At 40.8% G+C, this 17,080-nt stretch overlaps 1 protein-coding gene across 4 annotated transcripts in view; it reads left to right on the top strand.

Moving 5' to 3' along the window:
• LOC130906455 (gastrula zinc finger protein XlCGF57.1-like) overlaps nucleotides 1-16,835 on the top strand; it is a 42,388-nt gene extending 25,553 nt beyond the window's left edge. For all 4 annotated transcript variants that reach the window (XM_057820819.1, XM_057820820.1, XM_057820821.1 and 1 more), the window contains exon 3: nucleotides 12,143-16,835. In XM_057820819.1, the coding sequence (XP_057676802.1) occupies nucleotides 12,143-13,797 (1,655 nt within the window). In that variant the 3' untranslated portion in view covers nucleotides 13,798-16,835. The remainder of the gene's footprint in view (nucleotides 1-12,142) is intronic.
• Nucleotides 16,836-17,080: the final 245 nt, after the last annotated feature.

Raw genomic sequence — 17,080 nt, 5'->3', positions numbered from 1 at the left:
AATGTCATTATTTAGATGTTGGAATTGACGACTTGTTCATATTTTATGTTGGGAAAAAAAAAAAAAAGCAATAAATTATATTTTTGCACAATAATATTTTCTTTTGTTTAAAATTTTACATAAATCTTTTAATAGAATTATCGGCTTGACATTATCGGTTATCGGTAGGAATGAGGAGGAAATTATCGGTTATCGGTAGAAAAATGTATTATCGTGCATCACTACTTATTTCTTCCAAATCCTCCACTCCACAGAATTTCTTCAATCTTGACCGACTTGTCTGGCTACCTCCTTCCATTATTGATAAGCATTGAAAAAAGCCTTTAGGTGCCTTTTAGAAATTTCCTCCCGCATTTGTTTCCCCTTTTCTGTGAGCTGCCGTTCACGTGCAGGTCTATTTGGAGCTCCCTCTTGACTATTGCTGGCATTTTTCATATTTTCCTCATCCATTTTGTTTTACAGGTAGCAACAGATATATTTGCGTTTTTTTTTGTTTGTTTGTTTGTTTGTTTTTTTTGTGTGTTTTTGTTTTGTTTTTAAAGGTAAGAAAGGCCACAATATACATTAAATATCAGTGTCAATCTACTCCAAAAATAAAATATTTTAACAACGTGAACCTTTAAATTTACTGCGTAAACCACAGCGAGGTGCTCCACAAAGTTTAAAGGTTTCAATCACAACGTTACTTATTAATGTTTTAGTCGTGTTTTTACGGACATTTAAACCAAAATAACTAATTCAAATCCGTTTAAACATGACATCCAACAACTTCATATTTCTTGAGACAGTGGGGTGAATGGTTAGTTTCGTTTTGGTGACTCGTGGTTTCTCACTGCACCGGTAAGCTCCGCTACGTGATCGCTGTCAATGTCCGATCTTGCCTGAATACACGTGGATCAGTGACAGGCTGATGAACTCCGATGGCAGTGGCATGTGGCGTGTCAGGAGCTCCGGCGTAGCGTCGAGTTTCACTGTAGCAGCCCCTCGGAATGACGACGTGAGATCGACTGATGTGCAAGGTTTCTTTATTTTCCAAACGTCCTTACGACACCGTGAAACTCGCTGCGCTCTCCGAGGCGTGCAAATCAACCCGAACACGGAAGTGCCGCTCCAAGACAAATTGAGCTGACATCAGCGGCTCCTGCGTTGACAAGACGCGGCTGTCTGCTGATTGACAACCGGATGTTACGTCGTTTAAATATGCGCAGCATTGGTCCAAACAATTTATTAACAATTTACAAAATCGCAAAGATGGTTCACAAATAAAATAAAAAATGCACTTAATTAATATTGGCCTTTTACACTATTGATTCTGAAAACATAGGTGATTGTCTCTGCAGTTGGTGATTTTGGTGCATCTAGCATAGAATATGAGAATTTTATAGCCATTTTTAAGATTTGCTAGACTTGTATATACTTTAAAAATATTTCAATTTTAAGTTCTTGAAAATAGGCCTCCTACAAATCGGCCCGTGTCCTGTCAACTGATAGCGAAGTCTATGAAAATAATTAATTAAAAATACCACGGTTTATGGTATCCAGTTATTGCAATTATAGCTCTAAAATGTCTTATTTTGAGATGTTTAAGAAAAAAAAGTTTTTTTCATTGAACAGGATTATTCTATTTTTCACAGCATTTTTTTCAAATTGGAACATCAACATGAATATAAGGTTAAAATAAATAAATTACAAAAAATAAATCACTGAAATATTTTAAATAAAATTGAAATAAATAGAAGAAGTACCGTTATTTCCGGACTACAAGCCGCTACTTTTTACCCTCATTTTGGGTCCTGCGGCGTGTGCAACGATTCGGCCAATTTGTGTATTTTTCTGACGGCCGCCAGGGGCGCTCTGGCATGGAATGTGGGAGTGAGACACGTGGAATATATGTGTCGAGGAAGACGCTAGTTTGCACTATTTCCGGTAGTTTAACTTTGTGCGTTGTGCATGAATAGAGGTGGCGGACCCTTGTCTTTGTGCATGAGTAGAACTGGCAGACCTGCATCATGGAAAATGCTAGAAGAAATTAAATTGGCTCCGAGTTGTATGGGACGCTTTGATGACGAGCGGCGAGAGATCGTTTGCCAAGACTCGCCGCATGCGAAGAGCAGCTTTTGCACAGGTTTGCCGGGGGAGCCTGCCAGCATGAAGAGTCCAACGGGTTTTTAGGGGCCAGTCTGCTGCGTGACGAGGCGAGGAAGACGGCACAGGCTGGGAGTGAATATGCCTCATTATGGGAGACATTGAAGGCGACGGCGAAGGAGAGACTGAGTAGGTACGTGGCGAAGTGCATCTGAGTGTCTTCATATCTGACACTGAGGGTGAAGACTTCCATGGTTTGAATGCACAGGAGGAAGATGAAGATTGCTAACAAAGACTTTTATGTTTTTATTAACCAGCACAATTAGTGCTGCACCACCATGCTGATGCTGTGTATCTTCCGTGCCGCTGCTATATAACTGCCGTGTATGCCGGCGCTGTTTGGAACGAAAAGTTAAGGTGTGTTATTAAAAGTTTGAAAACTGTATTTCTTTGTCAATGTCTCTTGTTGCTAAGTGGACACACGTGGCTTATAGGCCGGAGAGGCTTATGTATGTACAAAATGGTTTTTCCTTTAAAATTGTACTGGGTGAGGCTTGTAATCAGGGGCACCCAATAGTCCAGAAATTACGGTAGCCACAGCTCAAGTTGCTCAACATTAAAACAAAAACCCTTGGTAATATAAAACTGGACTTAAACAATATATGGTGAAATTGATTTGATGTCAAACACATACCACTACTACTATTAATATTAGTTAACTGAATATCAAGGAATGTCAAAAGATTGAGAACACTGTGACTTCACCTTTCCAACATGATTCAAAACACTTCTTTAAAAAAAAACAACAACTAAATATTAAAAATATATAGCATTAATATTATAGTATACTACAACATGTATATATACATAATATGTTATAATAGAAAGTAAGTTTGGTGCAGTAATGGACTATAGTCGCTACTTTTGGTAATAAAAAACGAAATTATTATGTATCCACAAGCAGGCATGAAAATATCTCACCTTTCGGCGAATTTCGCCGTTTTGAAGTAAAAAATGATGACCTACGTGAATCGTGTAGATCCGATGAGAAATTTTTTAGGGGGGATGGGGAGGGGGTCAGGTGTAGGCATGTGCCGGTTACTTTCACGATTTACCATGTTATGAAAACGTCGCGGTTACAAAACCACTAAAATTTTCCGTCATATAGTAGTAAGTAATTGCTACTTTTCATGTGTCAAAAATGCAGCTAGAAGTGGCTTGGCGCGGCAGCGCTTACCCTTTCCCTGTTTGGTGCTGCGTGTGTCAGTGACGCTATTCCAGCGAACCCAAAAACAAAAACTCCAAACACAAGGCGTACTTTTCTTCAACTTATTGAGCTCTCAAATCGTGTTGACTAAAATGAATACATTTAAAACGTACAATCGTATTTTTCCCACATGTGAGTAGCTTCAACAGGTTAGCTTCATGAAAAAGTTCGCCCAAAAAAAAAAAAAACACACTCTTTCCTTTCCAATTCAATATACAAACTAACTAAAAACTCACAAAGACGAACGTTAGCCTAGTCTTGGCTAGGAGTCTAGAGCAACTTCGTCGAGGGTAATCACAGCCGCTGAGTGGGAAACAAGTTTGAATGCAGGGGGGGGAAAAAAGAGAGCGTCAAAGATCGCTAATTACGACAGATGATCATGCCCTAAGCACAAATTCACGTTCGCTGGAAGAGGCGAGGTCTCACTCCTAATGTTTTTTAAGATGAATGCATTTGCCAGCATATTGAATTTGGTGAGTAATGGTTTCAATCGTTTTCATATTTTGCGGCATAACAAAGTTACTGCCGTTCATTGCAGCTTGCGTCGAACACTGCCAGAGCTAGCCAAATCTCCGGTGAAAAAATAGATCCCGTTAAGTTAGCATCAAGCTTGTGTATTTAACGATAATATAAAAGCAGTGTTGTCAGTAATGCGTTACTGAGTAATGCGTAGTTGCGTACCTGTAATCTGATTACTTTCTTTCAGTAAAGAGCAATCTGTTCGTTTTTCTAAATCGGTAATCTGATTTACTGTAAGTTACTTTCCTTGATGCCTGTGCGTTACTATTTTGTTATTGCCTCATAATGTATGTAGAATGAAGAATATTGTCGTCATGGGGGTGAAGTCACATCACATGTCACATTTTCTAATCGGAGATGGAAAAAAACAGGTCACGTGTATTACTATGCTGCGTGAGCCGTGAGCGCTGGGAGTTTGCGGCCAAAACAACATAGCCTTGCTACCTCGCCAGGATGCAATGAAAGAGGCAGGAGATATACTACAAACGGCTGCATTTGCTCACCGGAAACACAGCCATTACTTCACATTTTTGTCCAGTAAAGATGACAAAAATATCTCTGTGCTTTGCGAACTTTGCACTGGCTCAAAAAGACTTTTGACCGCTAAAAGCATCCAATTCAAGCACCATTTGGAATTACAGCACAACAGGTAACGAGACAGCTAGTACTTTTTGATACTTCTCGTGCTCAATCCTCGGTTCAAGCTCAGTTGTTGTTGAAGATTTTGAAAGCTTAGGTTTAAGAAATTCTAAATATCCATCTTGCCTCCTCAGCTGTAGTTTTGGCTAAGCAAAGCAAACTCTAAGGTGCTCTACTCTCATGATCTGTTCGAAAAATAATTTGGACCCATTATGAAATACTTTGAAGGATTGTTGTTCATTTCGTTCATTTTTGTTGTTTGTTTTTTTGCTTGAAAACTTTTATAGACAACATTTTAATGGCTATATTTAATGGTCTTTATTTTAAAGAGGAAGTTCAGAATTTTTGACATTAGGCTTAATCTTTGAGTTAGCCAGGGTTTAATTAGTTGTTGGAGTTGATTTGAACAAATTCTGTGCAGTTTGCCAGTTATTTGTTAGTTTCAGGGCTCCGGAGTGGCTAAGCTAGCGCGAGTCAATGAAATCAACTCCTTCAACTAATTAAACTCCCGCTAACTTGAATATTAAGCCTTTTGTAAAAAATTCAAATTGTCAAATTCACCTCATCGTAGGACGTTTCGCCGATGTAGGACATTTTGGCAGAACCCTGGAACATATTTCCACCACACCCGTCTCACCTTTTTAACCCCTGACACATTTTCATGCCTGCACAATGACGCCCACTTGGGGATGACCATGCATACTCAACAGAAAAGCAGTCCATTATTTTCAATTAATTTTACCCACCTGAACGCCGCAAACTGTATGTTAAAAAAAAAAAAGTTTCCCTAGAGTTTAAGATGACCCTCGCCACGCTAAATGCTTTTTGCTTTACTAACGCTCCAAGGTCCGAGCCAACTAGCATCGCGTTTGCAGCGGCGTCACAACCCCCTTCCCTCCTCCCCTTCCGGCTCTGCTCTCTTGTTCTCCACATTCCCCGCATATATTTTTTAACCAGGCATGAAAATGGGTTAGGGGTTAAAAAGGTGAGAAGTGTGTGGAGGAAATATGTTCCAGTAGGGCTGTCCCAAACGACTAATTTTCTCCCGATTAGTCAGCCGACTATTTTTACGATTAGTCGACTTTTAACTAATTTAGCAATGACATTTTTGTTGACGCTTATTAATTCACAAAAACACTTAAATTCGTTATTAAAGTACAAATAAACATGTAAATAACAATAATTAATCACACATAAACAATGAGGTTAAATGTTGATAGCATTTACTAGTGCAAAAGAATGCAATGTAAACTGATTCAGAACACTGACTTTGCCTTTCCAACATTATTAAAAAAAAAAAAAAAAAAATCTAGCATTATTATAGTATAGTACTATATTCATTGCCAATCATATTTTTCAAAAAGGGTGTCATTTTAAAGCTATTCTTAGTGTAGAATCTGATTTTTGATTATAGTATTTACATATTAGAGTATTAATTCTGAAGTATGGGGGATTAACTTCAGAAATCATTATTTATACGAACGTGGGGTGCTTTTATTTTGATATGTTCACCGGAGGTACGTTCGCTAAACCACTAACAGCTTCACACTCCGCAAAAAAGCACTTATCGTCATTGCTTATGATGTCATCCAAATTTTTTTTTCTTTTCATTTTTTCGTTTGCAAATGCTGTTAACTAGCGATTTTTAATATTTGAAGTGTCACCTTTTAACCGCAAGTTTGCGTTTTGGACAAGACTGCCAATGTTTTATAGCAGGCTAAATTAGGTTGTCTTTTTTTCCCCATTAGTCTCTATGTAGCAATGCTAACGTTTACAGTGTTTAATATACATGTGTTTCCTTATTTTGTATGTCTCAACTGTAATTCTACGGCGTGTTGATTACCAATTAGCATCTGTAAAATGAACTGGAGTCTCATGTTCTCTACACGCATGCACAAATATATGCATGCACGCACGCGGTGATAAAACGCAGCTGTGAAAATTATCGCCCTCATTTTTATTTACCTTGCGACAAATGGACTCATTGCGTATCACGACAGTCTTAGCAACTACAATAAAACATGTCGTTAGTTAGATGGAATTACGAACCCCCTCGACCACCCCCATGAAAATTTTCTCCTGATCTACACAATTCACGTAGGTCACTTCTTTAGACTTCAAAACGGCAAATTTCGTCGAAAGGTGAGTGATTTTCATGCCTGTTTAACCCTTCATCCACCGTAGATGGAAAATTCTGTCACGAACTTCAGTTATGTCCAGCTCTGATTCTTTACATCCATTCAAAAGTGCAATAATTTGGCGGATGACACAAAATTATGTCTTAAACATTGATTAATGCTCATGGTAGCGTCATGTCATAATTATGATGGTCTTATTACAGTCCTATGGCACCACTGTCAAATAAAGTGTTACCAAATACCATAACTAGCAATGGCGTACCGCAAGCAACACGTCACTTCCGTTCATTAATATTCATGACGTTAGCTACTGTTGCTAAGGGAGAACGCCACCGTTTGTCCTCAATAGGAAATGAATGGAAATCGTGTACGAAGGAGATGTTTACAGAGCTAAACCTACCAATTCTGTCTGAAAATGATGTCCCTGGTGCCAAATACACTTGCAAAGATGTGCAAGAACATAAAATGTTCAGTTAAACAGTTGGCTTGAGTGTCGAGGGCTGAAAAAGACGAAAAAAACGAGCTGACCTTTGCATAGCCTTAGCTTTTTTATCGACACCTTTTTCTTACGCGACTGACAATGACATTCTCCTGTTTCAACAAGCTATCCTTTACCACGAGCCCTGTCTTTCTTATGTATTATATCCTGTGGTTATCCTACGTCTTTGACCGTTCTTGGGGGTAATTTATATTGCTTTGTGTAGCGATCGCAAATGCTACTCAGTGACAGCCAACGAACACTTTTATTTTTTTCATTGATAACAAATCTTAATTCTATAAATTATTTACACTTCCCCCTTAAGTTTTTTTGTTTGTTTTTACAACAGAAAAGGTATCGGAGGCAGTCAGATACCATTTTAATTCTTTTCAGGTCATTCATTGTCAGGCAGAAGCAGCACGGCACAACGTCACGTTAAAAAATATTTAAAATATAAAAATGGCTTACGTCTTTGTCCTCTGAAAGACCACGCCAACCAACAAAATGTTTACTGCATATGAAATGTGAATGGATTCACCGAGCTGGCATGAAAAGTCCGCGCAAGTTGATTCATTCTTCACATTTTTTCCTCAGAGTTTTTGGTTTCAGGAAACGTATGAAGAAAACATCCTTCGTATGTCGTAATGTCTAGAGTCGTTTCCACGACTTCCAAAAAAGCAATGTGTGATCGGCATGTTCGTTTATGAAAGATTACTGGAGAAAAGTAGCAGAATTAACATTGTTTCTATGCGAGGGCGGGTCTATAATGTCCCACTTAAAGCTGTAATGTGAAGTAAGGTTGGCCAACCATGTTTTTGAATAATATCAATGGCTAAACAGTTATAAGCATATTTTCATTTTTTTTTTTTTTTAACGCAACCCTTCCAAATTCTTTGTTTAAACCATAGCAACGCTCTTGACAAGGAAAATGCTTTTCTTCGGCAATCTTCGGAAATTACGTCACACCGGGAAGTGCGAGGGAAGTCCGCCATAGAACAGTATTGCTTGTTGCATTGCTTCTCGGTAAGATGCCAGGGCGGTGCGTGGCGATATTTTGTTCTCACTCAAACGAAAAGTTGTATGGTGGCCAAAGGATAGCAGGGCACGTAAATGGACATCTTTCGTTCGCACGAAGCGAATGAATTTCACGCCATCATCGAGTAGTGTTCTCTGCTGCAAACACTTCGAAGATGCCTGCTTCCTTAACCGGTCTGCTTATGATCAAGGATTTGCCAAAAAGTAAGTGTGATTTTTGGATAGATGACTGATGACTTTGTCAAAGCAGAGCTGCCAACTGTTGTGGAATGAACAGTATAAGCTAGCTACATTAGCCGAAAGTTAACTCTTGGCAATCCCCGATCATAGTTGTTGTTGCGTTCGCTAGGTTAAGCGTGTTTAAATTGTGCATCATCTACGATCTTGTCCGAAAGGGTTAATCCACTTTCAATCGGTAAAGGGATGTGGATGTGCACATAAGCGGGTCGGTGTCGCGGTAATTCACGGTCACGTTGCAGTAAGAGACACACACCGCCGGTGAGTTTGTGCACATTTATTATTATTATGTATTTCCACCTTCATGCTTCTAGCATTGCATTGCATTTGTACGGTTCGGCGTTTCTTTCACGATCGCTTGATAGCCTTCTAGTTTGTTTCGCGAGAGCCGCTGACAGGTGACAATTAAGAGTGTTGGCATTGAGTCAATCTCACAGCGAATCAGCGAGCGCGCAGGTCACGCAGTGAATCATGGGAAATGTAGTCTCGGGACAACACTGAAGTGGTGCTTTGTAATCTGTTCGCTTGTGTGAAAAAACTACATTTCCTCACGCCATTAGACGCCACTTTGTTATCTTATTGTTGCCACAATAAAGTGGAGAAAGCTATCGACGACTGTGATATAGTGGATATTATTGTGTTAGTTGTAATATGGGAGTTCACCAGTCGAGGGTACGCATGTCATTTAAATGTGTTATTGTTTGTGCCTTACTCCTTGACTAAAAGAGAGAAAAGTTGTTGTTCAGAGTCACTTGGCACGACATTGAGTAAATCGGTCAAGATATAACAACGACTCATCTCCTTCTCCCCCCCCAACGTTTTTATATTATTATTTTATATGCACGAGAGCTGCCGGATCTGCCAAAATGAACATGAAGTCTGATTGTTATTTTTTTAACAATGTCATCAGATAGACAAAAACATAAAATTATGTGCAAATGCCTGCATCTTCAAATCATGAAAATAATAACAGCCTATAGACCCTACCCACGTGACGTCACAACTCCGCTCTCCTGAATGGTACCGCCCAATTGTCCGTCAAAACATAGTGTTAACCTGTTACGGCTACGTACATTCCTCCTATGTACGGGGTGTTTTTCTGCTCCTTAACATTAATAATCAAAATGGTGAAGGCGTGTGTGGCTGTTGGTTGCACTAACAGAGAAGATGGAAGGAGAGACTTGAAGTTTTACCGTATTCCGAGGGATCCAAAGAGGAGAGCGAAATGGACGTGAAAACTGGGCACCAAAAAATCACCACAGACTATGTAGTAGTCATTTTATATCCGGTAAGATGCATTTAAGATATACTTAGAGGGTTTTGGGCTGACAAATAACCACAATTAAGATCATTGCTAGGCTAATCGCCGACAACATACACGTATGTATGTAGTGAGAGTGCTATCGCTAAACCATATAAACATTAAAAGCCTTAACTCCATTGACAAACGACATGAAATACATAAGACTTGACAGTGGATTTTAGCAATAACAAAAGATTTTGAATTGAAAATTTCGTAACTCACCTTTCCAAGCACAAGATAGATTCCTGCCGAATTTTCGTGGACGAGGACCTGTTTCACCCAACCAGCAACGAAGTATTTATAAGCCTCCAAGCTCTTGAAGTTTTCAAATTTTCGTGAGAATAGGCTGATTTTGTGTGGACAAGATAATTGTAAATATCAGCATAGCAGATGTCAGGCAGACAGGGCGAAGACAGTGGGTCGAAAAACATCGATTTGGGCATCAAATATGGATCTGGCGAAAGTATAGAACGAAGCTTTTCCACATAACGCCTTTTATGCAACACATCCAGTGAGTTTACGGCATCAGAAAGCACCGGGTCTTCCATTAAATGCATTTTAAATTCCTCGATCAATTGAAACCAATGCTAATACAGAGACAAAATGACGGACAAGTGGGCGGAACCATACAGCGAGCACGTGGTTTTGTGACGTCGGTGGGTAGGGTCTATATCTTACCAATGTTGTAATCTCGATGGGTCTTGTATCCATTCCATGTCAGGTAGTCTAGGCACATTGTTTGCATCCTGATTAGCGTCTGGCTAAAATACATGTTAGGTCCAACATAAAATTCCAAGCTCTTCTTCCTCCAACTCTTCAAAGACTTGGATCTCCTCCCTTGCGCTCGATCTATCGCTTTTATCGCTGTTTGAATCATTGTTTGAAGGGCTTATGGCGGCCGTATGTATGGAGGTGCCATCGCGTTCCCGGTGTGACGTATCACTTCCGGGTTCGTCCCCTTTCAGGCTCGAACTTCGGAAACACGATTATTTTGTCAAATACACAACATATAAATGATTTTTTCATGCTTTATTTGTTGGACAATGTTTAATTACTTTACTTGTGACCCTATTTAGCATGTGAAGAAATTACTTCACATTACTGCTTTAAGCTTTACTGCCGCTTTACGATGCGACGTCACAGTCTAAAAATTGCATGCGTGCGGTACGCCATTAATGAAACAATTGGAACAGTAACTGAAGAAAAAAAATAGGAATTTGTATCGTCATTTACATCTGTAGCGCTGCAGTGCATGCAAGGAGGCATGTTGGAGGACGACAGCGTTGACAGCAGGTGGCAGCAGAGGTTGACTGTGTCCCTCAAGGGAGCAGTGATGGCCATATGAATCTTCTGGAAGCATTGCAGCCAACTTGTTCAAAACTTCATGGTGGTTCATTTGGTCTCATGATGCCGCTGTCAAATAAAGTGTTACCGGTTAATATCTTTTGGTGTAAATACCCCATAATACAGTGAGGACAGCTGTAGCTTAAAGTCCAGTGCAGCTTATCTATGAACAAATGCAGTTTTTATGTCAAATTTGGTGTATGGCGGGTTCTCGTCAGGTGCACCTTATAGTCTGAAAATTACAGTAATTGGGTTGTGAGTCTAATCATTTAGAAATATTTTCTAAACACACTCACAAGTACACTGACATACACAGGCATAGTGCAGTGACAATCGAAAACATTTAGTCGCAATCAAATGCTTATATTCAACCAATAAATATTTGACAAACAGGTTATGGACTTTACCACATTCATTGCTCCCAACTGACAGGTTAGCGCAGCGCACAATACTGCGATCGGCCTGTTTTGTTTTTTCGGCGCATGTGCCGTTAGAGGATCGATAGGTTTTCCCCGTGACCGACGTGACGTCATTTCAACGCTTTTGATTCGTAGCCGTAAACTAGAACGAGTCCGCAGACAAGATTGGTAGTCGTCGAAAAGAGAGTTGTATTCACGCACACGCAAAAATAAATCCGACATCAGAATTAGGTGGTTAAAGATACAAATGCCTTTATACGAACACTAATGGGTAAATATGAGGACAATTTTTCTTATATACGAACACGAATGTTTAAATACGAATAAGAATCTTTTTGCTTCAGTGATGCTTTCAATACGCTGTTTTATAATGTCATTACAAGAGGACTACGGTTTTTTACACAATATGTCTTCAAAACCTTTCGACCGTCATTGCATTTTGAGATATTTTTGCCGATAGTTTTCGGCGCCGGATTTTCAGACGCATCTCAATACGAAACAATATCTCTTGTGCCTCAAAATGAAAACGCATATTTTTTTCCCCCCACTCTTTTTTTTGACTAATACATTTTAAAACAACACCATGCACTGAATCCATGAAACCGCAAGGGATCACTGTACTCGTTTCACACGTGGTGGTAGTCCGTAAAATATTTCAATGGTTTTCTTGTCTTGCAGCTTTCGGAAAATGTCTTGGTGCTGAGTGGCAGGAGCCAGAATTTCCTGCCGTTAAAGAGGATGTTGAGCTCCCCCAAATCAAAGAGGAGGAGGAGGGGGAGCCCTGTCAACAGAAGCAACTTCCAATCAAAAAGGAGGAGGAAGAGCAGCCATGCGTTAAAGAGGAGGAGCACATCACCAGTTCACTTGGTGGGCCCTTGAAGATTGAAGACTGTTCGAGTGAGGCTGGCAGAGTGGCACAGCCTCCAAGCCGCTGCAGTAGCAGCACCAGCTCAACAGAAGAATTGCAAGCAGACATTTTCATCGCTCCATCAGACAGAAATGGTGCCACGGCACCCTCGCCTTACAATGATGATAGTCATAAGGAATCTCACCGTGACGACAAACTCCGCAAATGCCCTCAGTGTGGGAAAACCTTTGCTAATAAGTATACTTGTCGTAGGCATATGAGGAGCCACACTGGTGAAAAACCTTTTTCCTGCTCAGTTTGCGATCAAAGATTCACCCGTAAGCAACACTTAGAAAAACACACAAGAGCCCACACTGGCGAAAAACCTTTTTTCTGCGCAGTTTGTGGCCGAAGATTCGCACAAAAGCAAAACTTAGAAAGACACACAACTAACCACACTGGTGAAAAACCTTTTTCCTGCTCAGTTTGTGGAAAAACATTTGCTCAGACGGGAGACTTAACAAAACACACAAGAACCCACAGTGGTGAAAAGCCTTATTCCTGCTCAGTTTGTGGTCAACGATGTACTCGGAAGCAACATTTACATAGTCACGAAAGAACCCACACTGGCGAAAAACCTTTTTTCTGCGCAGTTTGTGGTCAAAGATTTGCTCAGAAGCAACACTTGGAAAACCACACAAGAGCCCACACTGGCGAAAAACCTTTTTCCTGCTCAGTTTGTGATCAAAGATTCACTCAAAAGCAAAACTTAAAAAGTCACACAAGAACCCACACTGGCGAAAAACCTTTTTCCTGCCCAGTTTGTGATAAAAGATTTGCTCAAAAGCAAAATTTAAAAAGTCACAAAAGAACCCACACTGGCGAAAAACCTTTTTCCTGCTCAGTTTGTGGTCAAAGATTCAGTCACAACAGCACCTTAAAACAACACACAAGAACCCACACTGGCGAAAAACCTTTTTCTTGCTCAGTTTGTGGTCAAGGATTCGCTCAAAAGGAACCCTGGAAAACACACGCAAGAACCCACACTGGCGAAAAACCTTTTTACTGCTCAGTTTGTGATAAAAAATTCGCTCAAAAGCAAAACCTAAAAAGTCACGCAAGAACCCACACTGGCGAAAAACCGTTTTCCTGTCCAATTTGTGATCAAAGATTCGCTCAAAAGCAAAACCTAAAAAGTCACGAAAGAACCCACACTGGCGAAAAACCTTTTTCCTGCTCAGTTTGTGGTCAAACATTCAGTCACAAGAGCAACTTAAAACAACACGGAAAAATTCACACTGGCGAAAAATCTTTTTCCTGCTCAGTTTGTGGTCAAAGATTCGCTCAGAAGCAACAGTTGCAAAGTCACGAAAGAATCCACAATGGCGAAAAACCTTTTTCCTGCTCAGTCTGTGGTCAAAGATTCGCTCGGAAGGATAGGGTGAAGAGACATGTGTGTGTTGGTGTGAGAAGCAGTGACCAGTGAATGTTTTGCCTGTCATCCATGCTGGCCTCATCAGATTTTGCACGCATGACGATTGTAACGATTTGCTTCCTCAAATCCTGTTGAGGATTATCACTTTTGGTTCCTTGCTTTGTCCAATCGTTGTATGATGTATAACCACCCTATTGCCTGACCTCACCTGATTGAACTCTCTAGTTCTAGTGCATTATTTATATATTACTCCCCCATTCAAACTAAACTTTTCACATTTAATCTTTGAAACAGCGGATCCCAAATTTCGAAAATCATTCATAAAGAATGTCATTAAAGTGCCTGTGACAGGCTAAAAAGTCTTAAATATCATTATTATGTGAATTACAATTGTATTTTGAGACGATTCGACTATATACAGGGATGCAAACTGGTTAGGGGTAAAAATGGTGACAAAGTAACATGAACACACGGCATGCACGGAAAAGTGCATTTCATAGTTCAACCAGAGACATCTCGAATTAAACACAGTACATAATAATTTAACATATACAATTCTTTATTGGACAACTGTAGACAAAAAAACAATATCATAGGCATTAACAGTATTGAGAACAAAGTTCATTTTTCTTTTAGGCCTGCACTAAAATCTCACAGGCCCTCTTCCTGTGCTTAGCTGCGTGCCTCAGCCTGGCCTGCTTCTCCTTGTCAGCCATCTCGGCTTTACTTCCTGTCGCACTTTGCAGCCCTCCACATTCAGCCTTTTTCAAACGCTGTTGTCGCTGGCATTTGTCGGTTGTTCCAGCTGTCCGGATGTTTTTGCACAAAACACGTCCACCTCTCCATAATGCACATTCTCCCTTCTGAACAATTACACAACAGATTTCCCTCTAGCCAGGTGGTTGTATTTTACAGTTTGAATGGCATTGCAGGTCGAAATGTTCATATTGCCACTTTTGCTATCAATCACTTCATTCATTTGACTGAAGGCTGACTCCACCCTGGGGCCATGGAAGATGGACAGAGCACTTTTCACCAGTGCAGTGAGGGCCTGATATTTCTCCTTTTGAAAGACATGGTCCCACCACTCCACGAAGCAATATCCCTCCTTGAAGACAGGCAACGCCAGATCAACACTGAACTTCAGGATTTCTTGGTGGACATCACAGCCTGTCGGAAGGAGGTGATTGTACGAACAGCGCGGGAATGGGGGTACTCTCAAATGCGACCTGTAGCAGACCTCTCCGGTTTGATAAACTCTCGATGGCTAAACAAATGAAACGACCCCCACAACAAGGCAAAACTCTTCCCTTTCTGTAATTATCGGAGAGTATAGAGGGGCCTTAAATTACAGTGCCTTGCAAAAGTATTCGGCCCCCTTGAATCTTGCAACCTTTCGCCACATTTCAGGCTTCAAACATAAAGATATGAAATTTAATTTTTTTGTCAAGAATCAACAAGTGGGACACAATCGTGAAGTGGAACAACATTTATTGGATAATTTAAACTTTTTTAACAAATAAAAAACTGAAAAGTGGGGCGTGCAATATTATTCGGCCCCTTTACTTTCAGTGCAGCAAACTCACTCCAGAAGTTCAGTGAGGATCTCTGAATGATCCAATGTTGTCCTAAATGACCGATGATGATAAATAGAATCCACGTACGTCCAAGTCTCCGTATAAATGCACCTGCTCTGTGATAGTCTCAGGGTTCTGTTTAAAGTGCAGAGAGCATTATGAAAACCAAGGAACACACCAGGCAGGTCCGAGATACTGTTGTGGAGAAGTTTAAAGCCGGATTTGGATACAAAAAGATTTCCCAAGCTTTAAACATCTCAAGGAGCACTGTGCAAGCCATCATATTGAAATGGAAGGAGCATCAGACCACTGCAAATCTACCAAGACCCGGCCGTCCTTCCAAACTTTCTTCTCAAACAAGGAGAAAACTGATCAGAGATGCAGCCAAGAGGCCCATGATCACTCTGGATGAACTGCAGAGATCTACAGCTGAGGTGGGAGAGTCTGTCCATAGGACAACAATCAGTCGTACACTGCACAAATCTGGCCTTTATTGAAGAGTGGCAAGAAGAAAGCCATTTCTCAAAGATATCCATAAAAAGTCTCATTTAAAGTTTGCCACAAGCCACCTGGGAGGCACACCAAACATGTGGAAGAAGGTGCTCTGGTCAGATGAAACCAAAATTGAACTTTTTGGCCACAATGCAAAACGATATGTTTGGCGTAAAAGCAACACAGCTCATCACCCTGAACACACCATCCCCACTGTTAAACATGGTGGTGGCAGCATCATGGTTTGGGCCTGCGTTTCTTCAGCAGGGACAGGGAAGATGGTTAAAATTGACGGGAAGATGGATGCAGCCAAATACAGGAACATTTTGAAATGGAAGGAGCATCAGACCACTGCAAATCTACCAAGACCCGGCCGTCCTTCCAAACTTTCTTCTCAAACAAGGAGAAAACTGATCAGAGATGCAGCCAAGAGGCCCATGATCACTCTGGATGAACTGCAGAGATCTACAGCTGAGGTGGGAGAGTCTGTCCATAGGACAACAATCAGTCGTACACTGCACAAATCTGGCCTTTATTGAAGAGTGGCAAGAAGAAAGCCATTTCTCAAAGATATCCATAAAAAGTCTCGTTTAAAGTTTGCCACAAGCCACCTGGGAGGTAGTGACGGGATCTGTCGTTCACTTGAGTAAACGAATCCATTCCGGTTCGTTCAGTAAAACGATTCGTTCAAACGAATCGTTCAACGAATCGTTCGCCCCCCTCATCTCCCTCCCCACCCAAATGAATCGTTCGGTTAGTGAACGGGAAGTGACGTTGCCGAACGAATCACCAAAGACCGCTTCGCAGTATAACTGAACGGGAAGTGACATTGCTTGGTCCCTCCCTCTCTTGCACATTGACCACTCGTCGTAGTTTCAGAAATGAGTGACAGGCGATATCATTCTGCTCTCAGAGACAGCCTCGTCTCCCTCCCGCTGCTGCAAAAGCGAGGGAGAACTTCCGCGTCGTCTGTCCTAGTTCTATGGGCTCAAAGTCATGGCTCGTGCTTGCATTTCGAATTAGGACACGGTTAAACATTTTCCTTTTGAGGGGGAAGTCGGGGTTTGGGGTCGGGGGCGCACGGACTTTCTTTAGCATGATCTTGCTCACATATACAATGCTGCTGCTAACAGCCAACGCGGCATGCCTGCTGTCACGAAAATAAAAATAAATCGAAAGTTTAATTTCTAATTATGGAACGGCCAACACATCATATTAACCTCTCGCTCTGTTGTATTTTTGTTTTTTATTATTAAGATGATCGT

Source organism: Corythoichthys intestinalis, chromosome 18, assembly GCF_030265065.1.
Source record: "Corythoichthys intestinalis isolate RoL2023-P3 chromosome 18, ASM3026506v1, whole genome shotgun sequence".
Taxonomy (NCBI): domain Eukaryota; kingdom Metazoa; phylum Chordata; class Actinopteri; order Syngnathiformes; family Syngnathidae; genus Corythoichthys; species Corythoichthys intestinalis.
This window is presented reverse-complemented; position numbering and strand designations above follow the sequence as displayed.